This window comes from Oxyura jamaicensis, chromosome 2 (assembly GCF_011077185.1).
Source record: "Oxyura jamaicensis isolate SHBP4307 breed ruddy duck chromosome 2, BPBGC_Ojam_1.0, whole genome shotgun sequence".
Classification (NCBI taxonomy): Eukaryota; Metazoa; Chordata; class Aves; order Anseriformes; family Anatidae; genus Oxyura; species Oxyura jamaicensis.
This window is the reverse complement of record NC_048894.1, coordinates 52,675,350-52,699,896: the sequence shown is the minus strand read 5'-3', so window position 1 is coordinate 52,699,896 and position 24,547 is coordinate 52,675,350. Positions and strand designations below refer to the sequence as shown.

The 24,547-nt window shown below is 40.9% G+C and overlaps 1 protein-coding gene across 2 annotated transcripts in view; it reads right to left on the bottom strand.

Moving 5' to 3' along the window:
- Positions 1-24,547, bottom strand: part of JARID2 (jumonji and AT-rich interaction domain containing 2) — a 213,612-nt gene that overhangs the window by 26,122 nt on the left and 162,943 nt on the right. Inside the window, exons 5-7 of one of the 2 annotated variants that reach the window (XM_035316744.1) lie at positions 19,169-19,345; positions 8,432-8,661; positions 1,059-1,770 (exon numbers count right to left, since the gene is read on the bottom strand). In XM_035316744.1, the coding sequence (XP_035172635.1) occupies positions 1,059-1,770; positions 8,432-8,661; positions 19,169-19,345 (1,119 nt within the window). Of the gene's footprint in view, positions 1-752; positions 1,771-8,431; positions 8,662-19,168; positions 19,346-24,547 lie in introns of both variants that reach the window. The other variant, XM_035316743.1, reaches the window with a different exon arrangement.

The following is a 24,547-nucleotide window of genomic DNA, read 5'->3' as shown; positions in this document are numbered from 1 at the left end:
CTCATTCAATAGTTCATTTGTATGCTGCTGTCGTCATGTTTTTATAAACTATTGTCACATTTTTGTCACGTGTCATATTTGACAGCAGACCATAAACCAAGAATTCTGTTAAATAAGTGATTCTCACTCAGGCATTAGCCCTGGCAGACACCTGCTGAGAGAAATAATGAAACCTCCATTTTGCAATCAACCACATTTTACTGCCTATTCTTGACACTTAATGGTTGTTAAATGTCAGCAGGTCACTGCAAATTTGTGATTTTAAGTGCCTGAGTACCCAAATAGAAGTCAGTTTCAAGATATTTTTCCCCTTGGTTGAATGCTTTTAAAGGAAGGGGGAAAAATATTTGTATTCTTGCTTGGCAGCATCGTAACCTGTTTGGAAAACACCTTTGGTACGGTCCAAGAACATTCCGAGGCAACACTGAAACCAAGACTATCAATAGCTGTACTACTTAATAAAATAAAAAGTAGGGAAAGCAGGAGATCCTTAAATCTGAAGACCAGGATGCTGTATAGCGTATGTCCCTGGGTGAAATAAAGAGCTAGCAGGAGCAAGGTGGCAATACAAAGCCTCCTGGAGAAGCTCTCCCACAACCTACCTGCATCGTATCTGACCAAAGGGAGAGATCCGACGCTCTGTAGTGTTAATTGAACAGGGGTTCGGTTAAGCATAAAGGCAAACGGAGCATAAAGTTGCATATGGACTCTAACAAGCAGCGGCAAAAGGCCAAGGAAACCACAGCCCTTACCTATGAGTGGGAGTTCGTCCATGGTAATGCCCTGAGATTTGAGGTGCTTCTTGATACAGGCCAGCCGCTGCACGTTGGGTCCCCAGCGCCTGCCTAGCTTGTGTATGTGCTGAATCTGTGTCACAAACCGCATTTCATCATTTAGCTTGCACTCAGGTCTCCAGTCTGGAGGAGGAATCACCCTGCACATCCCATACTTCTCTACCTGAGCTCGGACTGACTCAATGTATATCAGTGGGTCATGAAATTCCTTGGTGGAGGGCCTAAGGATGGGAATCTCCCCCAGCATCCCCCACCCAGACTTACTACTGCCCTTTTCGTGCTTTCCCATTGAGTCTTGTGGCTTGTGCAAGGACTCCGCTTGAGAGGTAGAACGATTTTCACAGGAGGCATTTTCAGTTTTGCCATGTGCTTGTTTCCCTGGCGTACTCTTTCCAGCAGTGGCTCTTTTCGGCCTATTTCTTTCCAAATTCTTCTCTGGCACTTCCTTTTTAAGGTGTCCATTCAGCAAAGGCTTTTCTACAGCTGCCTTTTTGCTTGCAGCTTCTGCCAAGTTGATGGCCCCTTTCATTCTCTTGGTGGGCGACTGTATTTTGTCTATGTGATTCGTCTCTTCCAGCCTCCTCTTTGAATTGCGCAGCCCCTCCCTTAACTGTCTCCCCACCTCCTTAGTGCATGTCTTTTGGTTCAACTTGCCATTGACTTTTACACCATTAACAGCGGTATTGTTAGACTTGGATGCTCCAAGGGATAGCACCTGTTTGCGGGTTTTTGCATTGCTACTTTCTAGTTTCCCTGAGATTGTGTGGTTGACAGGTGAACTGGGTTTGTGGTGATTTAGTTTGGTTTCCTTGACCAGTTCTTTCTTGGCTTTGGTGTATGTGACAGTTCCCTTTGTCACTGTTGCAGTGTACTTCACAGTTTTGGACGGTGAAGGTCTGACTTCTCTCATCTTTTTGGCACTGGCTGCATTTGCACTCGGAGATGACATTCGAGTGATTCCGTTGACTTTAGAAACCTACAAAGCCAGGAGTGACGCAAGGGGAGCAGAAGAAAGGAAACAGAAAACAGAACAGTAAGTTAATAATGTTACCACTCTGCCATAGCTTCCCATTTGCTGGACGACTGTATTCTGCAGTCCTGACTCCTGGCCCTTTTGTACAATGTTCACACTATGTTTTTCACCCAGACAAGAGGAGAGGCATTTAGAATAAACAAATAGAAATATATACTTATATTATTTTTTCTTTTTTAAAATGAACCAAAAAGTCCCCAGAAAGCCAATCTTGCTTTCAGAAGGTACGAAGCCTCTGGCATTAAGAAGGGTTACGTCACTTGCATTACCCTTCTCCTCGTCTACCAGAAAGCAAGTTATAGTATCACAAAACACTTGTAGTCTGACCTACAAACTAATATTTTTATTATCTCCTTTTCCGGCCCTCAGTCACATTGCCTCTCCCACCCAACTTCCCTTAAGTGCACACACAATTTACTACTTAGCAAACTAACCAGTGTATACCACCTACTCTAACTGGAATGGGCACATTTTGCAAACGCTGCACACTTAGATTCAAACAAACCTCCTCTCTATACATATAAAAATAAATACGGAATACATTATGCACCCAACAGAACAGGACAGCCATGAGGGATCCAGTCTGTCATACATATTAAATCTTAGGAGGCATCTTTTTGCTGAGGTTAATAACATAAAATATAATTTTTAAAAAATATTTTGTTGTTTTGTTTTTGTGTTTGTTTTGTCTTGGTTGTTGGTTAGTTACTGATTGTTGTTTTTTAAGTTTGATATCTGGGCAGTTTTACTGACACACATTTTGTTATTGCTCACTAATGTGTCATTGCAATTTACAAGTGCTGGACTCCACTGCTTTCTATTAGGCTCTTAAACCCAATTATGAAACTAAAATTAGTATTTTAATTATAAGACATGTTAAGCACTGAGAGCAACCCGCATAGAAAGAACCCCTCAGCTTCAAAGGGAATTGTGACAGCTCAGCACTGTGAAAGCAAGCACCATTACTAAGAAAATGAAGTTCAAGTTTAAGCCCTAGCAAGTTTCAGCACTTAAACAAGTTTAAACAGTTTTTCCTCACCTCCCTAAACTACCATGAGTTCAGAAAATACATCCAAAAATCACAAACATCCATAAACGTGCTCGAAGTGAAAGCATACATTACAACCACCCCTTATGAGCACTCAAGTGAGTACCACCATTTCTGCAAAGTTATTATACTTTCCCGTGGGATTTCACAATACTTGTCAAATCAGCTTCAAATAAAGAATGCAAGAATTGCAATCACTTACATAGTAGGGATAAATTGTTATAAAACAAGGATAAAATGGAGACTGAAAAGATCGTGCTGCGGTCTCACATTAGGTGACTTGTGGAAGAGGAACTACATCCTGGGATTCTGTATACCCAAACACGGCTGTATATACATACATTTACTAGGTGCACTTTCTCCTTTGCACTCCAGAAGCTGGAGCTTTAATAATACTCTTAAAACCCATCCATATTCTTGTCCTTCACATGCTTTCCAAGACTGAAAAACTTGAGGAAAATCCAGTTAACTGATTACATGAGTTTTGATCCTCAGCCTTCCAAAAAATGTCTATTACCTGGAAAGCAAGCACTTGCTAACAGAAATGCAAATGCAACAGTTTAGCTCATGTGTGCTTCTTGTGCATTAGCCCTCACCGAAAGTACCATTGTGACTGAATACTTACCAGGTCTGTTAAAAATAAAACAAAAGATAAATTTCAACAAAAGAGCTAGGAAGGCAACTACAACAAGCTGAAGTGTATATAGTTAACTTAGGGCACGTGTCCTGGAGAGAAATGGAGGAGGGCAGGTAGACTCTGCCAACTTCAATCCCTAAAATGATTCTGGAACCAATCAAACAGTTCATTTGTAAACACACAAAACTTGCTAAGATAATGGTAGAAACAAACACAAAAAGCCACACACAACATACACACTCCACCTCACGGTTTAGCACTTTGAGCTAATTTAACCTTTTTCTGACAGACATCTGGCTGAGCAGGTAACGGGGCACCTTCGCTTCAGCAGGGCTCCTGTCACCGTCCCAACAGGCTCTGGAGGCACATCCAGACGTAATTACTGTGAAGTGGCTTTACAACAGATGGAAGAAAGTCATCCTCAAGAAAACGTATAGTTCCCACAGTTCACTGTCATCCTGGGAGGGCATTTCAGGTGAATTTTGTCAGGGGCCTGTCTTGGCCTCAGTTTTACAAAGTACTCCCGTTAGTAACTTGGATTATCATAAAAATCACCTGTGATACACACCTGGAAGGGGCTGTAAGCACTCTACTGACTAGCTCAAAATCAAAGGCAATCTTGAAGAATTTATGTCAGAACATTTCTGCAGTAAGAGGAAGTGCTATTTTGGAAGGAGAAATCGAATACATGTGGGGGAAGAATAATATCTGGGGAACACAGTGAGCTGCAAAGTGCAAGGGTGGTAAAAGCATGCCAATCTCTGAGGCCTATTAATGAAAACATCAAAAGAAAGAAGCACACTATTTCCTGCACAGGGTTGGGCCCAGGATTGGTGCGTAAATTTAGACAGTCTAGAAGAGCACAAAACATTCAGGTATTTAGAAGATATGTTCTTTACTGAAAAGCCAGTGAAGCAGGGCTTATTTAGTCTGAAAGGGATAACTAGGGGAGAACTCTGTAATGGTCTTCTGATTCATGTGCAGATCATCTGAAAAGACACAGTAAATACTATTTTCCATGTATGAAAAGAAAGGTGAAAAAATGTCTACAAAGATGATTTGAGTTGCAACTTGAAACACCTTGTAATTAGCTGAAAAGAAAAATGCTGGAAGAAGCTGTTGATGGATATTGTGGAATCTCTACTGGAGGTTTTCAAGAAGATTTCAAGAAGGCCATAGCTATATTACTGTGCTGTTAGGTATGTCATGACAACACCTCAGAGGGAGCTGCCAGGCAGTATGGAGGTGCTTTGTCCAATGACTTTTCTGAAGAAGTTATTACAAGAAGTCTGAAGGGCCATCCAGGCAACTCCTTCAGTGAGGGAGGGCCCTCAGTGAGGGCACTCAGTGACACAGGGCCTGAGTACAGAGCAATCACAAAGAAAGTGCTTATGGAGCAAGGTGAGATCCTCAAAACTCATCCTCTCTGAAGGAAAACACACTGTCAGCACCATCAGCTTTAAGCTGGAACTAAAACTGCCAAGATATGAAACTCCAGAAAACTGAATTTATTAGGAAAACAGAAAGTTATCACAACTGTTTAGAGTTGTCAGAATGCCTCCACAGAATGAAAGCTTAGATCTCTCAGGGCCAAGTCTTGCACTGAATAGGTACATAAACTTCAGCTATCTAACCTCCTATGCTAGATTACAAGCACACTATTTTGAGTTTTGATTCAAACCTAATGAAGCTATTCCAATGACAAACCAGTCCTGAAGTAGAGGAACACTTGTCTTTGAGAGTACCATAATTAATAGAACTGTTTCTGTCTGGTTGCTAACTAAGGAGACCCCGTAAGAAAAGAAACTTCTGGAAAGTTCCTCAGAACCATCATCTTTCCAGAGCAGACATAACTCAGTGGTTTTCAAATGCTTCTCCCTCTCCCCTCCCCACGTGTCCACAGGTATCACGAGTGCTTTGAGAGAGGTAACGTAAGGTTTAAGATATAGCAGTACTCTATAGACCAGAACAGACCACACTTCAAACAGGAATAGGCTGCAACAAACATCTTCCAGCTGGAAACAAATGGAACAAGCAACGCGGCCATAGCCCATCATCAAAGCAACAGGTGGGTTCAGGATTTCACATTGACAAATGCGAAATTCTGGCTGGTCAATAAACACCTACATGTTCCTGGTCTGTACTTGTCTCTGAGGACCCATCAGACGATTGGAACCAAAAGAAACAAGAAATTGTGGTAGCCATTTTCTTACCTTTCTACTGTTGATATGTCTCCCCCCAAACCAAACATACACACACAGTCAGCCTAAAAAATTGGCCACACTGCCAGGTGCGCAGGTTCACCAAATGGGGGTCTATGCCACAGCTCCATCCCGAGGCAGTGCTTACACTGAGCACATAAGAAAGAAGTCAATTTAATTCAAATAGTAACAAAGTGATTGACATTAGCCTTAAATGACTGAAAGTCTTGAGCTAAAAGTGAAACTAGGGATATGAATATGAATCTTATTTTTGCTTTTCAGCTATCTGTTCAGTTTTGCTGATATGTTTGTCTTCAGACCTCTCTTTTGACCACTCTTTTCTCCACTTTACTGAACGCTTGCCTTGCAGTAAAAGATGGTATGATAAATTTAAAATTTTGTTGGCTTTTTAAAAGCAAATGGGACCAGCACATTGTCTTGCAGAAATTTGTTTGTTGGATTTGAACTGGTGTACATACACATCTCTGCACAACACCTAGGATCCATCCTCCAGACACGCACACACACACAAACACACACACAATATCAAGCCAACAAACGTTCTGTTAGATAACAACCACAGCAATAACAGCAATATTAGCGGTACCAACAACAGTTTTGGTCCCAAAATATTTAAGTTACGCAACTCATCTTGAATTCATAAAAATACTTCTGTGTTGATACTTGAGTTTTGCAGATCTAAATTACCATATTAGGCCAAGAGAGGGCCCCATTGAACTACATTTCCTTTGCACACAACCCCATTGAAGAAGAGGATTTGGGAAAATAGCAAGGGAAGAAGAAAGAGAGAGGAAACGTGACAAGTGCAAATGCACACCAGAAAAAGAAAGAAAGAAGAAAAAAGAAAATCTTGTGTAATTTCTAGTGTTCTGCTTTTGTTTTCTCTAAGACTGGACAAAACAAAGCCACATATATAAGTAAGCCAGGTAAATGCAGACGAACAAGAAGCAAAAACATACTGGAAGGAGAGGATGAACATGCAGCTGGCACCTGGGGAAGACAACTCTCCTTTTGGAAAACACTGAAGAAGTTAACAAAGACTCCCAACAAGAACAGAATTTTACTCTATTCTGTGATACAAAACCTACTTGGACCATGGACAGAGTTTTTCTACAGCTCTCTTTTCCCTTCTTAGAACTACCTTCACAAGTGACAGCTGTTGACTTTTACAAGAATTGTAACTATTCATACTTTGATAATGCAACTTTAAAGCATTTCACACAAGTGTTCCAGTGAGTTAAAATAATTGAGTATAAATTGTATCCTTACTATTTGGGAACCTTGTTCAATGAGAAGAGCTCATGGCAGCGCATGTAACAGCAAGGACCACGGGATATTGGTAGCCACAAGAAAAAGCCAAAAGAAAGAATGCAAACGAAGGCAGGCAGTCAGGCTCATGACTCAGTAAGCAAAAAATGCCATGGCGGAATACAGAATGCAAGTTACAGAGGTACAGAGAAATATACTGTACATAACCTTCAGAATCTCAGATTTGATTTAAAAGGTAATACAAATCCAACAGAGGCATTTCAGGAGAAGCTGAACACCACTGAAGCACAGGACACGGAAGATTTCCTTGGCAAGAGCACCGCTGTTTTTCTTTTTGCTGTTTTTAATTTCCAAGCCTAAGACTGAGAGGTGCCATTTAAGGCCTTGACAGCCCTAGAAGATGGCAATTCCAGCTCCACTGAAATCCACCCTAGCCTATTTGGAAGAAAAAACCTTTAGATGCCAGCAAATAAAAAACTGTCTGTAAGTGGCCTGTTGAGAATTAACCACTGGAAAGAACAACAACAACAACAACAAAAAGCTGTACGTGCAGCAAGCTTACTGTACTGCCCTTCTCGAGTGCGCGTACTCTGCTAACCCATCCCCAGGCTGAATTAGCTCATGTACGGTCACAGCTCAGATAATTTAAAAGGATATTGACTGTGGGTTTTGAAACTCTTTTATAAAAAACTGATTTTCCAGTTTCTATTTTAGAAGCTCTTTGATCCAACCATCAAAAATAGATGGAGACACATCCTGCCCAAATGCAAGTCACAAGCACTAAAAAATCATTCTACTAAACTTATACCCCCAGATCAAAGTCAGGCTAACACAAACTTTTTGCTGGATTTTTTGCTAGTCTTCAACTAGGTAGCATGAAAAACTTGCATTTCTCCCTTCCTGGTACGTCCACTGCGAAGGAGATGATATCCTGGAATACTTTCTTTATGCATTGGGCAAGATATTTGTCCCAGACTCCGAGGCTTGTATTGCCCACATGCAATGCAAGACACCTGAGTGTGTCTCAGCTTCTCTACAAGCCAGCCTCTAAGATAACCCAAGTGGACCAGCTGTACACAGAAGGAATTCATTTTTGCCATGTGATACCAGCCTTGGTGCTGTCAGCAGAGACCAACAAGGGTGCCACTCAGAAAGGTTTCATAAATAATGATGTGAACTTTACCCTTTCATAGCTACACACTGCATAATATAAGGAGTGGCATAATGACCTACTATGTATGGAACACTTTTCTTTTTTCCTTCTTTCTCTCTTTCGCTCTCTCTTTCACTGAAAATTAACTCCCTGCTGTCTCCCAAGCACAGTTTTAAGGGTTGCCATGTTCCCTCTTTGCCATGCAGTGGAAAACGGAGCTAGCACCTTAAAAGTCTGTGTTTCCCATGTGTCTGCAGTAGAGCATAATTCATTACCTGTTTCCTTAAGTCCTGAGCCGATCTATGAAGAGTGTGGTGGTTGTTAGCGGTGAGCCCTTTCGTAGAGGAGCCAGTGTTTGTAGTAGGATGGTGATTAGCAGCAGCCTGGTCTTTTCGGCTCTCAGCCTTATGTTCACTGTTCTTCTCCTTCCCTGGTGTGGCCTCTTTGCTTTTGTGTTTCTGAGCAGGTTCTTTCTCCTTCGATGATTTGCTGGACCCATTGAAAACTGAGATGAGGGAAAACCAGACAAAGTATTAAAGAAAGAAAAAAAGTACACACGAGCCTACATTCTTCATTCAAAACTACCCAACTTTCTTTGCTGTCAGTGTTCAATATTTAGTGAGCATCTTCTTATAGCTAAAGGAAAATGAATACAGAAATAGACGCGCTATTTTGCATATTTATCTAAATTAACAGATTTACTAAAGTGAGCTATTTCCTTTGATTATTAAGACATTATCTTCAATATCCAAATTAAAACATACGAGGTATATTACTATTTAGATTGACCTAAATATAGACTTTTCTATTTGATTTTTATTTATGACAGTTTTAATTAACTTTTTTCTGCGGCAGTGAGGAAGTGCTGAACATAACATAAACAGAAAAGGGATTTATTTTTACTTTAACATAAAGAAAGGAAATGTTCCATGAAAAAGCATGTTTTGTTTTCATCAATATCCAAACTGCTGAACCAAACTGACAGCAGCTTGCTTATAGCAGACAAGCTGCAAATAGAAAAAGGTACTTCTGCAAATGAAGGAAAATAATAAAAACTGTTTGGAACATGGCAGATAAAGTAATGTGGGGGGGCCAAGCTGAGTGTCCTAGCCTTCTGCTGAAGTTAAGGGATAAGAAAGCACGGAATAGAATTTTTGGTGCAATAAATATTATGCAGAAATGCATACAAGTCTACCTCAACTAGGTTCATTCCTTTCCCTCTGCTGCATTTAAGATATACATTGCTTTTTATTGGCAGGGAACACAAAAAGTTGAGATTTTTATCTGTATTTTTTCAAAAAGGCAATTTTGTCCTTTTGTCTGTTTGTTAATCAAAATATGTAGTAAACATATATAAGTGCTTCCTGTCCACCAGTGAGGCACTTGACAGAGGTCTGTGAGGTTTGTGATCTGACATCCACAATGGCCAAATGCTCTCCTGCCTTCTCTACTCATCTACTCTTGTTTTTCAGCCCTCTCTTTTGACCTGGCTTAGGGAGGATGCAAGTAAGAAAATTCATAAATACTCAACAGCACAAAGATCTAAGAATTGTATGTATTACACATGACACACACTATAATATTAACTGAATGAATTAAGTCATTGTTTCCTTGGGAAATGAAAGCCTTATTCAATCAATAAACACGATATGCCTACGACACATTCCTTTTTATCGAAAGTGAAAAGCTGTCTCTACAGATGTCCTGTAGTAGTAGAGGAGTAGTAGCAGCAATAGTAGTAATAAGATACCAACAATCCTGCTGGCCAGAGGAAGTGCATCTAAGCCGCTTCTGAGCTGCTAAGGTGCATCAAAGCTGCTTCACCTACCTCCCAATCTTCCCACCGTGCCTCCAAAAATGGAAATTCCAGCAAGCTATCAACAAAATTGTTATTCAGGTCACTTATCACGTTGGGTTGGTAGTAAGCATTAAAGCAGATGATGTAAAAAGAAAATTTGCAATTGTACATTATTCCACCTCCTCCTTCCATCTCTTCCTGTTGCATAAATTGAGTAGGAAGGAGAGAAATCCCGTCTGCAGCGAAGTCACCACAAATTCCCCTGTGGCTTCGGCTCTGCCGAGCTCGGGAGCAACTGGCGCTGCCCCAGACAGCCGAGGATTTCTCTGTGATTTCAGTGGAAGTCTCATAACCTCTGTGTCTCATTTCCAGTGATGGAACTGATAATAATCGCCAACCCCTCTCGGGGAGTTCACGACAATACATTTATCCTCCTTTGTAAGGAGTTCTCACATCAGATGGAAGGCACTACAAATGCACAAAGTGCGACTATTTTTAATAAGATGTAGCACAAACAAATGATGGCAGCTTTGTTAATACGTATTTCATCACTGCAAGTGATATTTTTCTTCAGAGGGAACAAATTGTATATACTGATCTGTTCCTCATAGGGAAACGTTAAGTCAGAGAGATTAGTTTTCTGTATTCAGTTGCCACTTTATAACTGAAAATTACTAAAACAGAGAACACAGCCAAAAAGCCAAACTGTGCACTTTTATGGTTCACCAAAAAAAAAAAAAAGCAGTGAACATGAGACAAGGTATATTTTATATGCAACAGCTCATTAATTTTAAGTGTCGTGGGAACCCTGCCAGTTTTACCCTCTGAGTAATTATCTTTTGTCTTAATTTGTAAGATTCTTGAAAGGGGGAAGAGAGAAATGAGAGGAAAAAAAATGTTCGCTCTCACAGGAAAAGCTTAAAAAGCTTAAACCCTGAGAACACAACAAAAAGGGCAGGACACAGATGCAAAACAGTCCTAGCCATGCTGTCTCTCGTTATAGATGGTATCGGTTTCTATAAAAATCAGTATTTCTTGCTTCAAACACTTATAATATTATTATATCCAGACAGGTGTAAAAACCTTTCTGCAAAGAGTTCTGCCAAATTCACAACCACATTACACGAACAAGTATCTAAGTGGTCACCCAATTAATTACAAAACATTATCACAAGCCAGGCATTTAAGGAAAAAAAAATCCCATAGACCATGATTTTGCTCCCATCTGAGTAAAAATGTGGAATTAAGTTATTTCGACTTACAGAGTATAATACAGGATCGAACTTTGTCCCAAATAGCTAGCAAGACAGTTCAGTGGAAAGATGAAATTGCCAGGGAAGAAGACCAAAAAGCCCCCCAAGAAATATAATTGTTGAAAAGTAACTGATAATAAGAAAGAAAAATCCACTTCTCAAAGGAAACCAACCAACCAACCAACACAACAATCGTGCACGACATATCACTGAGACCAAACCTTGTTTAACTATAAAATGATTACTAATTCTTTTGTGCCTTCTTATGCAGCAAATTGCATTTCCCTTCATGTCTGTCAGCCCTTCAATATTTCTGAGGCATTTAGGAAAGCAGAAAAGGTGTACCTTATACTTTACTAAGCTCAGGTATAAACATGCCACAGCTACAGTCTTCCATCCTAGAGATAACTCTGACATGCACAACATCCAGTTACATTTTTTTCCTTGTGAAAGAACAGTCAATAAAGGTTTTAGTCTTGAAACCATTTCATTAAAAAATAAGAGAGAGGGGGAGAAAAAAAATGTGAGCCACGGAACTCATACTGTTCAAGGAGAAATCTTTTAGAGTCTTGAATTATGATTATCTTACACTATCTTAACCAGTTCTGTACTTCCAGAACAGCTTTTAGTTAAAGGCAAGAGCACTACAGATAAATGATTAAAAGTATAAGCAAATTATTATTGTTCTGAAATTTCAAATAGAGTAAGTGGATATCATCTTATCCGTATCTATCTGAATGCTCATTCTGAAACGCTGCTTCCTCCAAAGCAATTATTATTATTAGGCTGAAGCAATAAGAGTCCCATAGTGAAATATTTGTGGGTCTTTTGGTTAGCAGTGATGATCAAACACAAAGCAATTGAACCACTACATTCAAAACTTGCAAGCACTGAGGTTTATTATACCACTGATATAATTTATGGCAGCAGAGCAAAACCTTATGGCAAGCACCATCCCCCATGGACGCAGCGCAGCTCCCTTTGCAGAAGGGGACCTGGACCCTGGGCACCAATATGCACACAGGATCCCATCCAGGGATTTGGGGGTATCTCATTTCAAACCATGATAGAGAATCCCTACACAAACCGATGCAAACTGTGCAAATCGTACCTGTAACTAGGTACAGCTGTAATAATGACTACGAAAAGTTTGATCGAGTAAAGTCATAGATGTGCTTGATTACTACAGAGTAACTTAGCATTTACTAAGGGATTGACACTTTACTAAGCCATAAACATTTATTAAGTTTTCAGCAATTTTCTGGTATTTCTGGAAATATATATACATGCAAATATTTCATAGGGAATATCCAGTCATCCATTCAGAAGCCAATTTATATTTTTGTACAATAATCAGGTTTTCACCATCTAAACAGCAGAATTACAGGACTGCATTCAGTCAGCAGCTGAGGCTGTATGCAAAGCTTTCTCTCACAAGCCCTCCTCCGGTTTAATCGTGTACCAGAAATGCTCTCTGTAGACTCCCCTGTTATCTCAAGCATAAGGCACAGCAGAGTATTCATGTATGAACAATTTCTGCTGTATGTTCTGGAAGATAAAGGCATGGACCATACATGTACGCTTATGCTGCATGTAGCAGAGCTCGTGCTGCGTAAAGCAAGTGATTGCACATTCATAAAACTATTCATAACAAAGAGGGAAGATAGGAGTGAAAGGGGAAAGTTTTGTTTTCAGAAGGAGAAGAGGGAGCCTTGCAAATTTTGTGAACCCGAGCCAGCTATTCCAATGCAAACCTCATGTTGTTACATAGATCATGTTTGGGAAGAGATGTAATATTAATCAACTTTCTGGCATTAAGTATCCGTTACTGTACAAAAACATTCTTGCTCTGGCTTTAATTCAGTTTTAAGTCACTGTGAAAACATTTATGTGGCTCTCAAACTGCCTTAAAGGACCCAGGCAATAATTCTTTTCTCCTCCCACAGGAACTAAAACAATGTTCTACTTCCATAAAACAGAGTATTTTAATGCTGCCAATTGTGTTGGGTATGCTCAGACTTCTACAAACCATTCCAGAGATATGAGATCTCTTCCTGAGCCCCAAACACTACCTACATACTTGGGAGATCAGTGGCAAAGGTGTATTTCAGGAGAAGAAAAGGACACCACAACACTGCTGGTGTTACGCGGTATGAAAACATGCAGCACGGCTGTTTCTGCACTTCTCAAGCCCTAACCCAGCTCTACACAATTTGGACGTGGACAACTCCAAAACAAAATTTCCCCAGCTGCATGTGAACAGAAGACAAACACGAGAACTAGCTGATAACGTGGCATTTCTTTTTGCCACAATCAATAACACAACACAAAACCCTTCACGAGTACATTGGGCCATCGCGAGGAGCGTTATTGGTATGAGGCACCACACCATTTGCAAAAATCCAATACCAAGTGTCTCCTCTTAACACAAATTCATTACTCTCACCTAACCATTATGAGAAAAACAACATCAAAAGGGTCACCCGCTAAGCAGCAAGTCCATACAAGAAGTGTCTATCTGTTACCACGAGTCTCTCACCAGGATAACAATTCAATTTTTTTGAGCAACTTCCAGCTCCCCTATTCTTCTCCACAGGTCATACATCTAGCTACTGAAAAGCCACAAATCCCCAAATGTGTTGTGTCTGATTTGCATATTTAAATATGTAAATTACTGCAAAACGGGTAATTTTCATGTTACATATTTTTGCAGAAAAATTAAATGTGCAAAATGTTTATTGCAACAATTACTGGTTCCATGGTATTTCAACAAAAGGCTGTAAATCATCAAAATAATTGCCTACCCATTAACTATTGTAGCACTGTGCCTGAAATTTTCTCATTCTGCATTTTAGCTGGATGCAGAAAATGTATTTCTTCTGAATGCTTACCTCCTCAGGATTAATTTTACTCAAAAAGATGCACAAGCCTAAGACTCTGTCTTATGTACCAAACTACAAATATTTAATTTAGTTTTTAAAAAAGCAACAAATGAGGACTTTTGAATTTTCCTACAAAACACTCAAATGGTAATGTATGTAAAAGATATACCACTTAAGCCCAAGATGTACAAACAGTGCACTGAACTACATCCTGAAATAAGAAAAAAAGTATCTACGATCTTTTCCAGCACCATCTTTGTTATTACACGTGTAAGGAAATTACTCCCCTAAATTATCCATTGCAAACTGAGAACCGAAACATTCTTCAGCATTTTTGGCAAGCAAGGAAGACAGCACTAAAGCAAAGTATAGTATTTCTAGTGATGCCTGCTTACTACCCGCTACTGCCAGATCTGTTTTGAAATTTGAGCCTTAAGAAAAGAAGGGATCTATACAACTTCCCCTCTGCTCATTTCAGACAAAAGGCACACAGACCAGTTTTTATCTGACCACGTTAACAAAACACAGCAGGGACCAGGACCTGTTTTTGCCCCAGCCAGCTTTTACACACTGAAATCTCGTTTGCTCTGGCTAAGGAAATCACGAAGAAGTCTGTTTACAGATAATGATGGCTAACTCTGTTTTCCTAAACAAAAGCTAGAATTTAATTGTCTGTCTTGGGCATCTGAGGACAAATACAGCATTGCCAGGTAAGCTGGCTCAGATGCACACCTCTGAACCTCTCTGCTGGTGTCAGAAATAGCTAATCCTGCGACCGCTTTACTTGAGGAAACCGGCAGACCATTACTGTAGGAACTGCCACCCTCAGAGTTGACTACTCAGCTGTATCTGGGGACGCTGCTCCTCCTTGAGGCCCTTTTCCAGTCCACAAGCCCTTAAGGCTCCTTTCTAGTGCAGCAATGCCGTCCCCTCTCGCTCTTTCCATGGGATGGATAACCCAACAACTCCCTAACGGCATCTTCCAGCTCCAGCTCGCAGCCTGCCTAACAAAACACTTGGCACCTGCAAACATTTTCCTTCAGGAGCCTGTGGAGAAAACCTTCTGTTGTGCCACAGAATGAAATCAAAGTAGATTTATTTAGTTGCGAGGAATTCAAAGAATTAGTTTTACAGAGGCCTAAAGCCTACCCTCTTACCTACACGTGGAATTTCCTCCGGGCGGCAGGGAGGTGTAAGCCAGCCGCCGTGCCTCCCCGGGGGCCGAGGGCCTGCTCGCCCTGCACATCAGCCCGCCGCGGCTGAGGCCTGACACCCTCCTCCCTCTGCAGAAGGTCAATTTTCTAAAAGATCAATGTCTCCCCATCTCCTCCTCCACGTCGGCAAGACGCCCTGTCATCCAGGCTGTGGTTGAGAAGTTTCTCCCCACGCCTGGCAGCCACACTGAAGAAAAAGCGCGTTGTTTAAGCCAACGCTTCCGCCTGGCTTCTTCCATCAAATTCCTTGCGTTCAAAGCCCCGTACTAGTCTCGGATGGACTGATGGTCATTTGAGATGGGTACAAAACACAGGCTGGGAAATAAGCGTAGCCATCTGAGCAACACAGACGCCCTGTGACTGAGCATCCTGGATCCAAATACTGGGAATGAAGGGGGTTCCTACACCCGCACTCGAGGGCTGGTAACAGGGCTGCAGTTACAACCCAGGCATCTGAACTTCTGCACTAGCTGAGGCAATACACACCGCATCATCCCTAGTTTTCCATACGTTAATTTTGAAATTCACCACAAACTTACTTAGAAGGGTTGAAGTTAAAATGAAACTATGTGGTTTAAAAGGACATGCATCCTTGACTTGCTTTCCATAAAGCCATTCTAACATCACTTCAATATACTGACACAGCGAGATGGATTACACTCTTCTGGCTGAATGTTCGTATGGTTTCTTAGCTGAGAAAATATTCTTTTGAAGTCAGTAGCTATATGGAAACGAAGTGATTCAGTTGATTAGTTTCCGGCCTTTCACCGTTTTAACCCTGCTATAAATCCGAACTCAATTAAAATAATTCTGATTAGAACCAAAATTCCATGCTGCATTTCAGAAAGCGTCTAAAACCTCCTCCTCAAAAGATATACATTATTAAAGGCACAAACCTCTGCTAATTTTATCGCTGAATTTGACAGAAAAGTTATCGATGGTGTTTTGCACAGGTCAGACTAGAGCTGAACTCTGACTTGAGTTATTTGGGACACAGACTGTAATGCATGAAAGCAAGCAATAAACACACATTTTACTCTACATTGCAAGAGAACACTTCTCTTGCAAACAAAAACTGGAAGTCGTTAGCCAATGTCACCTTCTCTTAGTGAGAAATGCTCATTGTAAATTTAAGCATTCTGAAAAAGACAGTTATGGGAAGAGCAAGCCAAGAGTTAGGTGCAAAACAACCCTCATAGCATGAGGGAGATCTCTCCAGAACAAATACCAGTTTTGAATGAAGCCAAAAAGCACCACCAATGACACCCAAGCCTTTATCTGCTGCTAACTAATCTTAACATACATCAGACCTGGCCTAATCAGCTGAAGTTTGGCAATGACGTGAAACCAATTTTTAAGAGCACAGCTCCAACATTTTCCCTTGTGGCAGCTGCAGCAATTACTTTAGAAAACAGTTTAACTGCAATGCTGTCACTGCGTGCACTCAAGATATTGCATGAAGGAAAGCCTTGAACATTGCTACATATCCCTTTTGCACATGCCCATGGATGTAGGGGATAAACAGTTCTCTTGCTAAGCATTTCACTGTGCTCTTTAACAGTTAGGTACGTGTGCAGCACATTGGAAGTACTAAGAAAGGAGGAAGAAAGAGCACAGGTAACAATCTGATTCTTGAAATAAGCTTATTGCAAGCACAAAGCTTGGAAGGTGACAAGTCAGTTGAGCTAATACTCCAATTCATGTAGCAAGCTATGCCACGTGCTATATCAGCTTCTCATTCATATTTAGGCATTTTCAATCTAGTTATCTGTCCAAAAGGTGGCTCAACAGCCTAGGTTATAACACAGTTTGGTGTGCAACCCAAAAAACACCCCCCATTGGTGTCAGAAGAGGATATTGACAAATGACTTCACCCAGGAAAGTTGTTCTGGTCCCCACTTAGTAGAAAGCAATCATTTGACACTGTCTAATGACATTAATCAAGCTCTGAACCTTTGTTGTTGTGTGTCATAGCAAATGCTTAGCATTTTCAGGTCCAAAGTACTTGACTACACATTGTACATTAAAAACAAAAGACTTTAATTCATTAAAAATAGACTCTCACGCTAGATTAAGTTCATTTGGTGCACCCGTCCCTGGTCTGCCTTTGTGTGTGGTCTCATTTGAAAGAGACACACATGAACCTGAACCTACTTTATTCAGAGGAAACAAAAATACTATTGGCTGTCAACCAAAATAACAGACACTGAAAAATGGGAATACTCCTGGGTAAGGAGATTTTAATTAAAAAATAAAAAGAAGAAGGAGAAAGAAAAGGAAATGACAATGACGATGATGAAGAAGAAGCTGCCTTCTCTGGGAATTCCTATTTCATCACCTTTGTCAAAACATCTCACATTGTCTCCTATGCATTTTATAAAGGTCTTTTGCACATCTATTAAAGCAGCAGCTTCACTGATGCTCAGTCTGATCTATATTGATAAAGATTACGAAGCCATTAATGACTCATTAAGTTTGCCTTTACTTACCCCCAATTAAGATTTCAGGTATCTCTGGTTTTGAGCTAATTTCAAAGTGGCTGCCATCTGGGACATTCTCAAGGAGCATGATCGGCTGCTTTTGTAATGATATATCACATTTAAAACTCTTAAGGCAGCACTTCTGTTACGTGCAGTCTTATTTTCCATATACAGAGCTTTGTGCCTGTTACTTTGTTTGGTTTACTCAGAATTAATCCAAAGTGCTAAGTTTTGATCCATGGTTTTTACAGCATTAAAGTGCCTGCTTAGAGCTGATAGTTGAAATATTATTAGGTCCCTTCCCCTGACAGCCCTTTCTACTTCTCCACAAATTGTTCACAAAACAGGGGAGTTTTTGAGCTGGGGCGTGCAATAAAAAACAGATTCAGCCACCTCCATGCAAAGTAATTCTGGAATATAACAAGGGATTTCTTTACAGAAATTTTCCTTTTAAAAAGCAGAGATGAGGACCAGCACAGTGATGTAATTGGGATCTATTCATCTCTTCTTCAGAGCAGAGTAGCATGAAAGAAAAAAAAAAAGCAGGCACAGGTCACAACCACCTCTGAAAAAGTACTCTGTAGAAACACCTTCCTCTCCGTCCTGTTGCTAAGAGGGAAGATGAACAAGCAGTCACCAGAAAGATTTTCATGGTAAACTAATACTGGGGAAGGGAATGGGGAGCACAGAACCCATTTTGAAATCATGACAGACAGAGAGGGCACAGACTTGTCATGATACAATAGCTTTGCTGGAGACTGAAAGCAAGTCATGCAGGACTTTGGCAGTGGAACATCATGGCATGCTCAGGAAGGTTTCAGCATGGTTTTTAGTTCTTCCATTTTACACTAGCTGATGTTATAAAACTGATAAACTTATCAAGATATGATGTTAAGACATTGTGACAGAAAGATTTTGTAATGAATGCAGTTTTTGTTGATTTACAAAGACATAACTGACTTCATAAGACTTCTGTAAAACCCTTCTATGTTACCAAGAGCATAAATGCAGTATCTTTCCCTACTGCAACTGTGGTATCAATATTGCACATGAGAAATTAAGTGTTGCCCTTTTCATGTATTTTGATAACACTTAAGTACTTAGATGCTTGTATTTAACTTTGATAAAACAAATTCATTCTAGATTAAGCACCAGTCTCAAAAGAGCTAGCATGTCTCCAGCCCTGCAGTTACAGCTCCAGCACAGACGGAGTTCAGACTTTTAGGGGAAACAGGTTGAAAAAGAATATGCTAACACTGCATCTCACTCCATTTTCACATTATGGCCTATAGCCTTTTTCACTCAGGTCCACAAGGATGTACAAGGATTCTGTTCTGAAGTTTTTGCACGAGGCAGTGTAAGAGAACAGCATTATTTAGACCTACCTTGCCCATTCGGAACTTGTTTATGCGTTTTTCCTTTCCTGGGGGTTGACTGGCATGATGATGAAGCATTGTTTGTAGCTGTTTTTGTGTCTTCTGTCTCCTCCTCTTCTTCTTCTTCATCCTCGTCATCCTGAGAACTTCCAAAGTATACCATGTTGCTGGGCAGGGCTGGGGAACCTGATCATTAGAAAGGAATGGCTCATTAACATCATTACATTCACTTACTGCACTAACCATATTGATCATAATCTACTTGAGTGTTATGCATAGCGAGGGAAGAGGCACCCAGAGATGGAAGGTCACAATAGTGCATGACTAACTGGAGCCTTCTTTATTTGTTTCTAACGAAAGAATACATACGTGCTTGAAAAGGAGGGTTCCCCCTCTCTCAAAAAAAAAAAAAAAAAAAAAAGCACATTGTATTCATACTTCAGAGAAGCAAACAGTCTTGCTACAAGCCCTAATTAATAGCTTTGTGTATTCAGAAAAGGACTAATGCACATGGTTAATTTCAAATGCATGCTTTAGTGCCTTACTCAAGTCTTAACGCATGAACTAGAAGCTTACAGCCTTTCCAAATGGAAGAAAAAAGAGCATTTACAAACCAATCTGCACCCCAGTAATATTTTTAGGTTATTATTACAATAAAATATTAGTGTTTATACTTCACAATGCTTTGCAGACCTCTATGGCATCGTACACAATGCTTTGCAGTGTTCTGGTTCTGTTTCACACAAAGAAAAACTCAAACATGAGATGCTTGAATTTGCCTAGCAGGTCCCTGGCGAAGGACAGGAAAGGGCAAAGGTCTCCTGACTTCCAGTGTGCTCCTCTTGAGATTGTTGCTTCTCCTTTATTTCCCATAATGTTCCCTCTAAGCTGCCTTGTCCACACAAGGATAAGACACGGCATACAATTCAGTGAGAGGCAGTGAGGATCCACAGGTCTAACAATGATATAGGACTGCAATTTACATGTACCTCTTACACAACATTTCTTTTATGCGTGTCATGCAACAGCATGGGCTTCTCTGCACTGTACCAGGACACGTGATTGTAGTACTCTATTTTAAAGCACATAAATACTATGACAACTAATGGGCACTTTCCCTTACCCCAGATGTTAGCTTGCACTTTGTTTTTTCCCATGAGGGACAAGTGTCCTAGGAGACTCCCACTTATTCACAAAAAGATTATTTTTTTAATGTAGAATGGGAAGAAATAGAAAATCTATAGAAAGTGTAGAATGGGGACTTATCACTTCAGTATTCCTCTGTAGCTAAATTAGACTAAGAACAAGGAGAGCTGGGTTACAGACTAACACAAGATAATGACTATTTGGCTGCTGCTTCCTTAGCTAACACTTTTGGCTTTAAGCTCTTTATGACAGCAATTCTGTATTTTGTTTGGTGCCTAAACACAGTGCAACAACCAGGACAGGCCGTTTCTGCGATGAACCATCCTTTCCAAAGGATCAGAAACCCACCAGAGCATCTCCCTCAAATAATCTACAGGAAGACTCGGGAAAGGACGGAGCAGGCAGTGCAGCAGAAGGGTACACAGTGGCTGTCTCTAGAGGGAGCAAAGGGCCATTTAAAAAGGGGACACACCTGGCATTCACAGAAATGGGCCACTGCTATGCAGGAAGCCGAAGATGGTAGCAGTAAAGCCACGTGGACTTCCATCACACACGAGGACCTCTGCTCTGGGTCTCTATAGCAGACCTTACGGGACTGCAGCTGCCCTGGGAAGAAGCTCCCTGGCAGCACCCCGCGCGGTGCGTCAGTGGTGGCCATGGGACAGCCATGAGAGGCACTGCAGCAGCACCTAGGACTCTTCCCCCCTGAGGTAACTTGGATATTAATCCATCAAGCCTAGGCCTGAAGGGTTCTGTGTGTGAACACATAGGGTTATCCTAAGGGGAGATCTGTATTAGCCTTTTGCATGCCACAACTTTCATATCTGTACAGACTGATCATCAAACGAAGCATGACTCCTGACCTATTTTGAAGCACGGGAGCTGTAGCAACTGACAGAAACAAAAACTTTTGTGTTTTTGGCCTAGAAAAAAAGCCCAGAACTTTTTGGCATACACTAAGCAATCATCCAGAGAAGGCGAGAGGTGCTGAGAGGCACACGAATTCTCCTACCTGGGGGCAGCTTTAGTCTCAATAGCAACTAATTAGAGAACTCCAAGGCAGTTACACTAGGGCAATGCAGCCTGAAAAGTAAATTATCTTTCTAATTCCATCTAGGTACCCAGGTCTATACTTCAAGTCCATATTGTGTATCAACTTTTCATCAGGATCCGAAGTCTGACACCATTAGTGCATTAATGCATCGACAAACAATGGCTGTAAAAGAAAGTCTCTGCCAGGATCCTTCAAAATTGGACTCAAACACAGGCTGAAATCTATTATAGTTAGAGAAATAAATACTTTCAGAAAATTTTATCCTTCCGAGACACTAAAATGGGAGACCAGATATAGAGTCTATTCTCTAAGCCTTGTCTTCCCCTGCACTTCCACATCCCTGAACTTTGGTCAGCTGCCTTCAACAGCAACCGCCAAAAAAATTATCGTCTGTGATACAAATGTTTTTATTACAACAGCAATCTTCTTCCTTTTTGTTTTGTTTTTAAGCACAGAATAAAATGTAGTACTACGGGATTCTGCTTCGAAAGGAAGGAAGCTCTAACCCAATTGAGAGAGCAGACACAAGCTTTACCTAACTCCTGGTATTCAGCTGTCGTAATCTCGGCACATAAATCTTCAGCCAGAATGACATTTTTTAATTCTTTCCAATCCAGAACTATGAACAACAATGGTTAAACTGCATTCCTTGGACAGCTGGGACTGTTTGGGGAGTACATTCGCAGAGAAATTAGACTAGCAATGTCCAATAACAGAGTAGAGTCCTGCTAGTCCTCACTTTACTGATCTAAGTGCTCTGCAATATGAGACCTCAGAGAAAAGCTGGTGTTCACTCCAGGTCACCTCCTCCCCCCCAGCTTTTCCTACACATTTATTAAAGTTGACTTGCAAAACAGCAAAGAAAGGAAAAAACAATCGAACAAAGAAAACCACTGGACTCAGGCATTCTTGTTCTGTTTGAGCATCATTATGGATGGAAGACACAAAGAAATCTAAAAGCTTTAAGCTTTCTTGCTTGCTCTTTATATTAGAACTATTTTTATTGCATTTCATGGTAAGATTTCAGTTCTGGAATAGCCTCAAATACTGAGAATTTGTTCACACCTACGTGCTGAGCCAGTTAAAAACACTTCCACTTTAAATCTATGTACCTAAACATGTCCAGAAGGCTGGGAAAACAGCTAATTTAAATCACCGAAATAGGCTGTTCATGCCCAAGATAATGCAAATTCCATTTATGGGCAAATGAAGGAATTAAAGGAAAGACAAGCCTGCATGTACGCTGTGATTTCATGCAAGCTAAAACAATGACAATTCGTTTTGTAAGTGAAGCTGCAGTGTTAAGAGTAAAAGCTAGGTGATCACTCACCTTCTTTACTGCAAAAAAAACCATTCCTGTCCTGTATCTATGCTGCATCCTCTCTGAGACTGCACAGGGATGCGCACCTGATGCCATTGCCTACCTCTGCAGGGAAACCTGGTTCTTACTCAAAGCTACCAATTTGTATAAGCAACACTAAGTAGTGCTGCTGTAGCCATGAATGTCTGGGACCACTGGAGATCTGGCAAAGAGAGCACTCAAAAGTTTTTGTTGTTGTTGTTTGTTTTTGTTGTGTTTTTTTTTTTTTGGTTGTTGTTATTTTTGTTGTTTTTGCTTTTGTTTTTTTTTTCATCAGGATGTCTAATAAAATATTAGCCCTCCTCATAAAGCTTGCCTGTCTTCACCTGTAGTTAAGAACACAGTTTGTCTTTACACACAGAGACTTTGTTGAGAGTTGTTGCTCTCAAGTTTCTTCACATATAACAGGTATTTATCATGACAATGATATATGGCACCAAGATGATTAAAATCCTTCAAAATGGCATGAGAATAAGGAATACTGCAGGTTCACCAGATTCATACATACACAAACATTCACAGAACACACAGCTGTAGGCAATTCCTTATTATTATTTTTTCTAATTTATTACACACTACTCTGCACATTAATATCTGAAGTAAATCTTTCTGCCTTTGCCGGGACACACTCTACAACGCAAACAGATGAGGCAGCTCTGCTCCATCATTTCTACACGCACGCTACCAGCCAGGCAGCATGAGCAAAGATGAACAACCATCCCTCCTCATCCTCTTCCCCTCCCCACCATTTCGTTATTCTCAAAGCCTACCTAGGGCAATCTAAAGAGCGACATTAGAATTTAATTAGTATCAAAAAGCAGAAGTGAAGAACTCCCGTGCTGCAGATAGAGGGCAACATCTGTGCCCAGGAGGTGGTGCAGGTCAGGTCTCTCCCCCTTCCTCGCTTTCTGTCCCCAAGAAAACAGCAGAAAATCTGCAATGGAGTTATGAGACCCTGTGGCTGTATTGAATTTTACAAGTCTCCTCCTGTGTCGGGAGCCCCCGAGTTGTGCAGGCAGCTGCTACCATGGGAATTGCAGCGGGTGAAAGCAGAGAGGCAGGGAGCTGCACTTCAGCGCCTGGGGAAAGCGGGTGAGCAGCCCTCGACACCGTCCTGCTTCGCTCTGGATCAACAGGTGCCTGGAAAACTGCTTGCTCAGCAGCAGGGCATGGGGCAAACCTGATGGTAATCTAGAAAATAAAAATCTAGAAAAGAAATTTCAAAGAAATTTCCTCCAAGGAACCACTGAGACTGTCTGTGGCTGTGTGTGCATTTTTCTTGGCATCAGAACTGGTCTGCAGAGCATCTACCCACCTGGCCTCTGGTTCTTACTCCTGTGCCACCACCTTGGCTGTGGCAGTGTGATTTTTTTTGTGTGGGGCCATGTGGTGAGTCAGATCAGGGAACCAATTCCGATTAAAATCCCAGACTAAGGAAATTAAAGTCCATTAAGAAACACTGTAACGACAATTTAAAGTTCCAAGCTCTCAGGTTAAGATTTGGAAAATTTCTATGCACACTTTTTCTTATTGAACGTGCAGCTTAATATATCACTGTATTATTAAACAAAACACGAAATGCAGTATGCTTCCAGTCTCCTGGAGGAGCCATACATTTTACATTCTGCCTTGATGATGTCTAGGCACTCCCTAACTGCACTTTCAAGAAGGCTGATTTGTTTTGCATCAATATTTGCATAAATCACGTGCCATCACCAAAGAGCTGGATGAGGCTGTTGCAATACAATGGGTGGGGAGAAGAATGCACGGCAGAGAAATAAAGCTGAAAGAAAGGGCATGTAGCAGCAGGGCAGAAGAGGAGCACAGA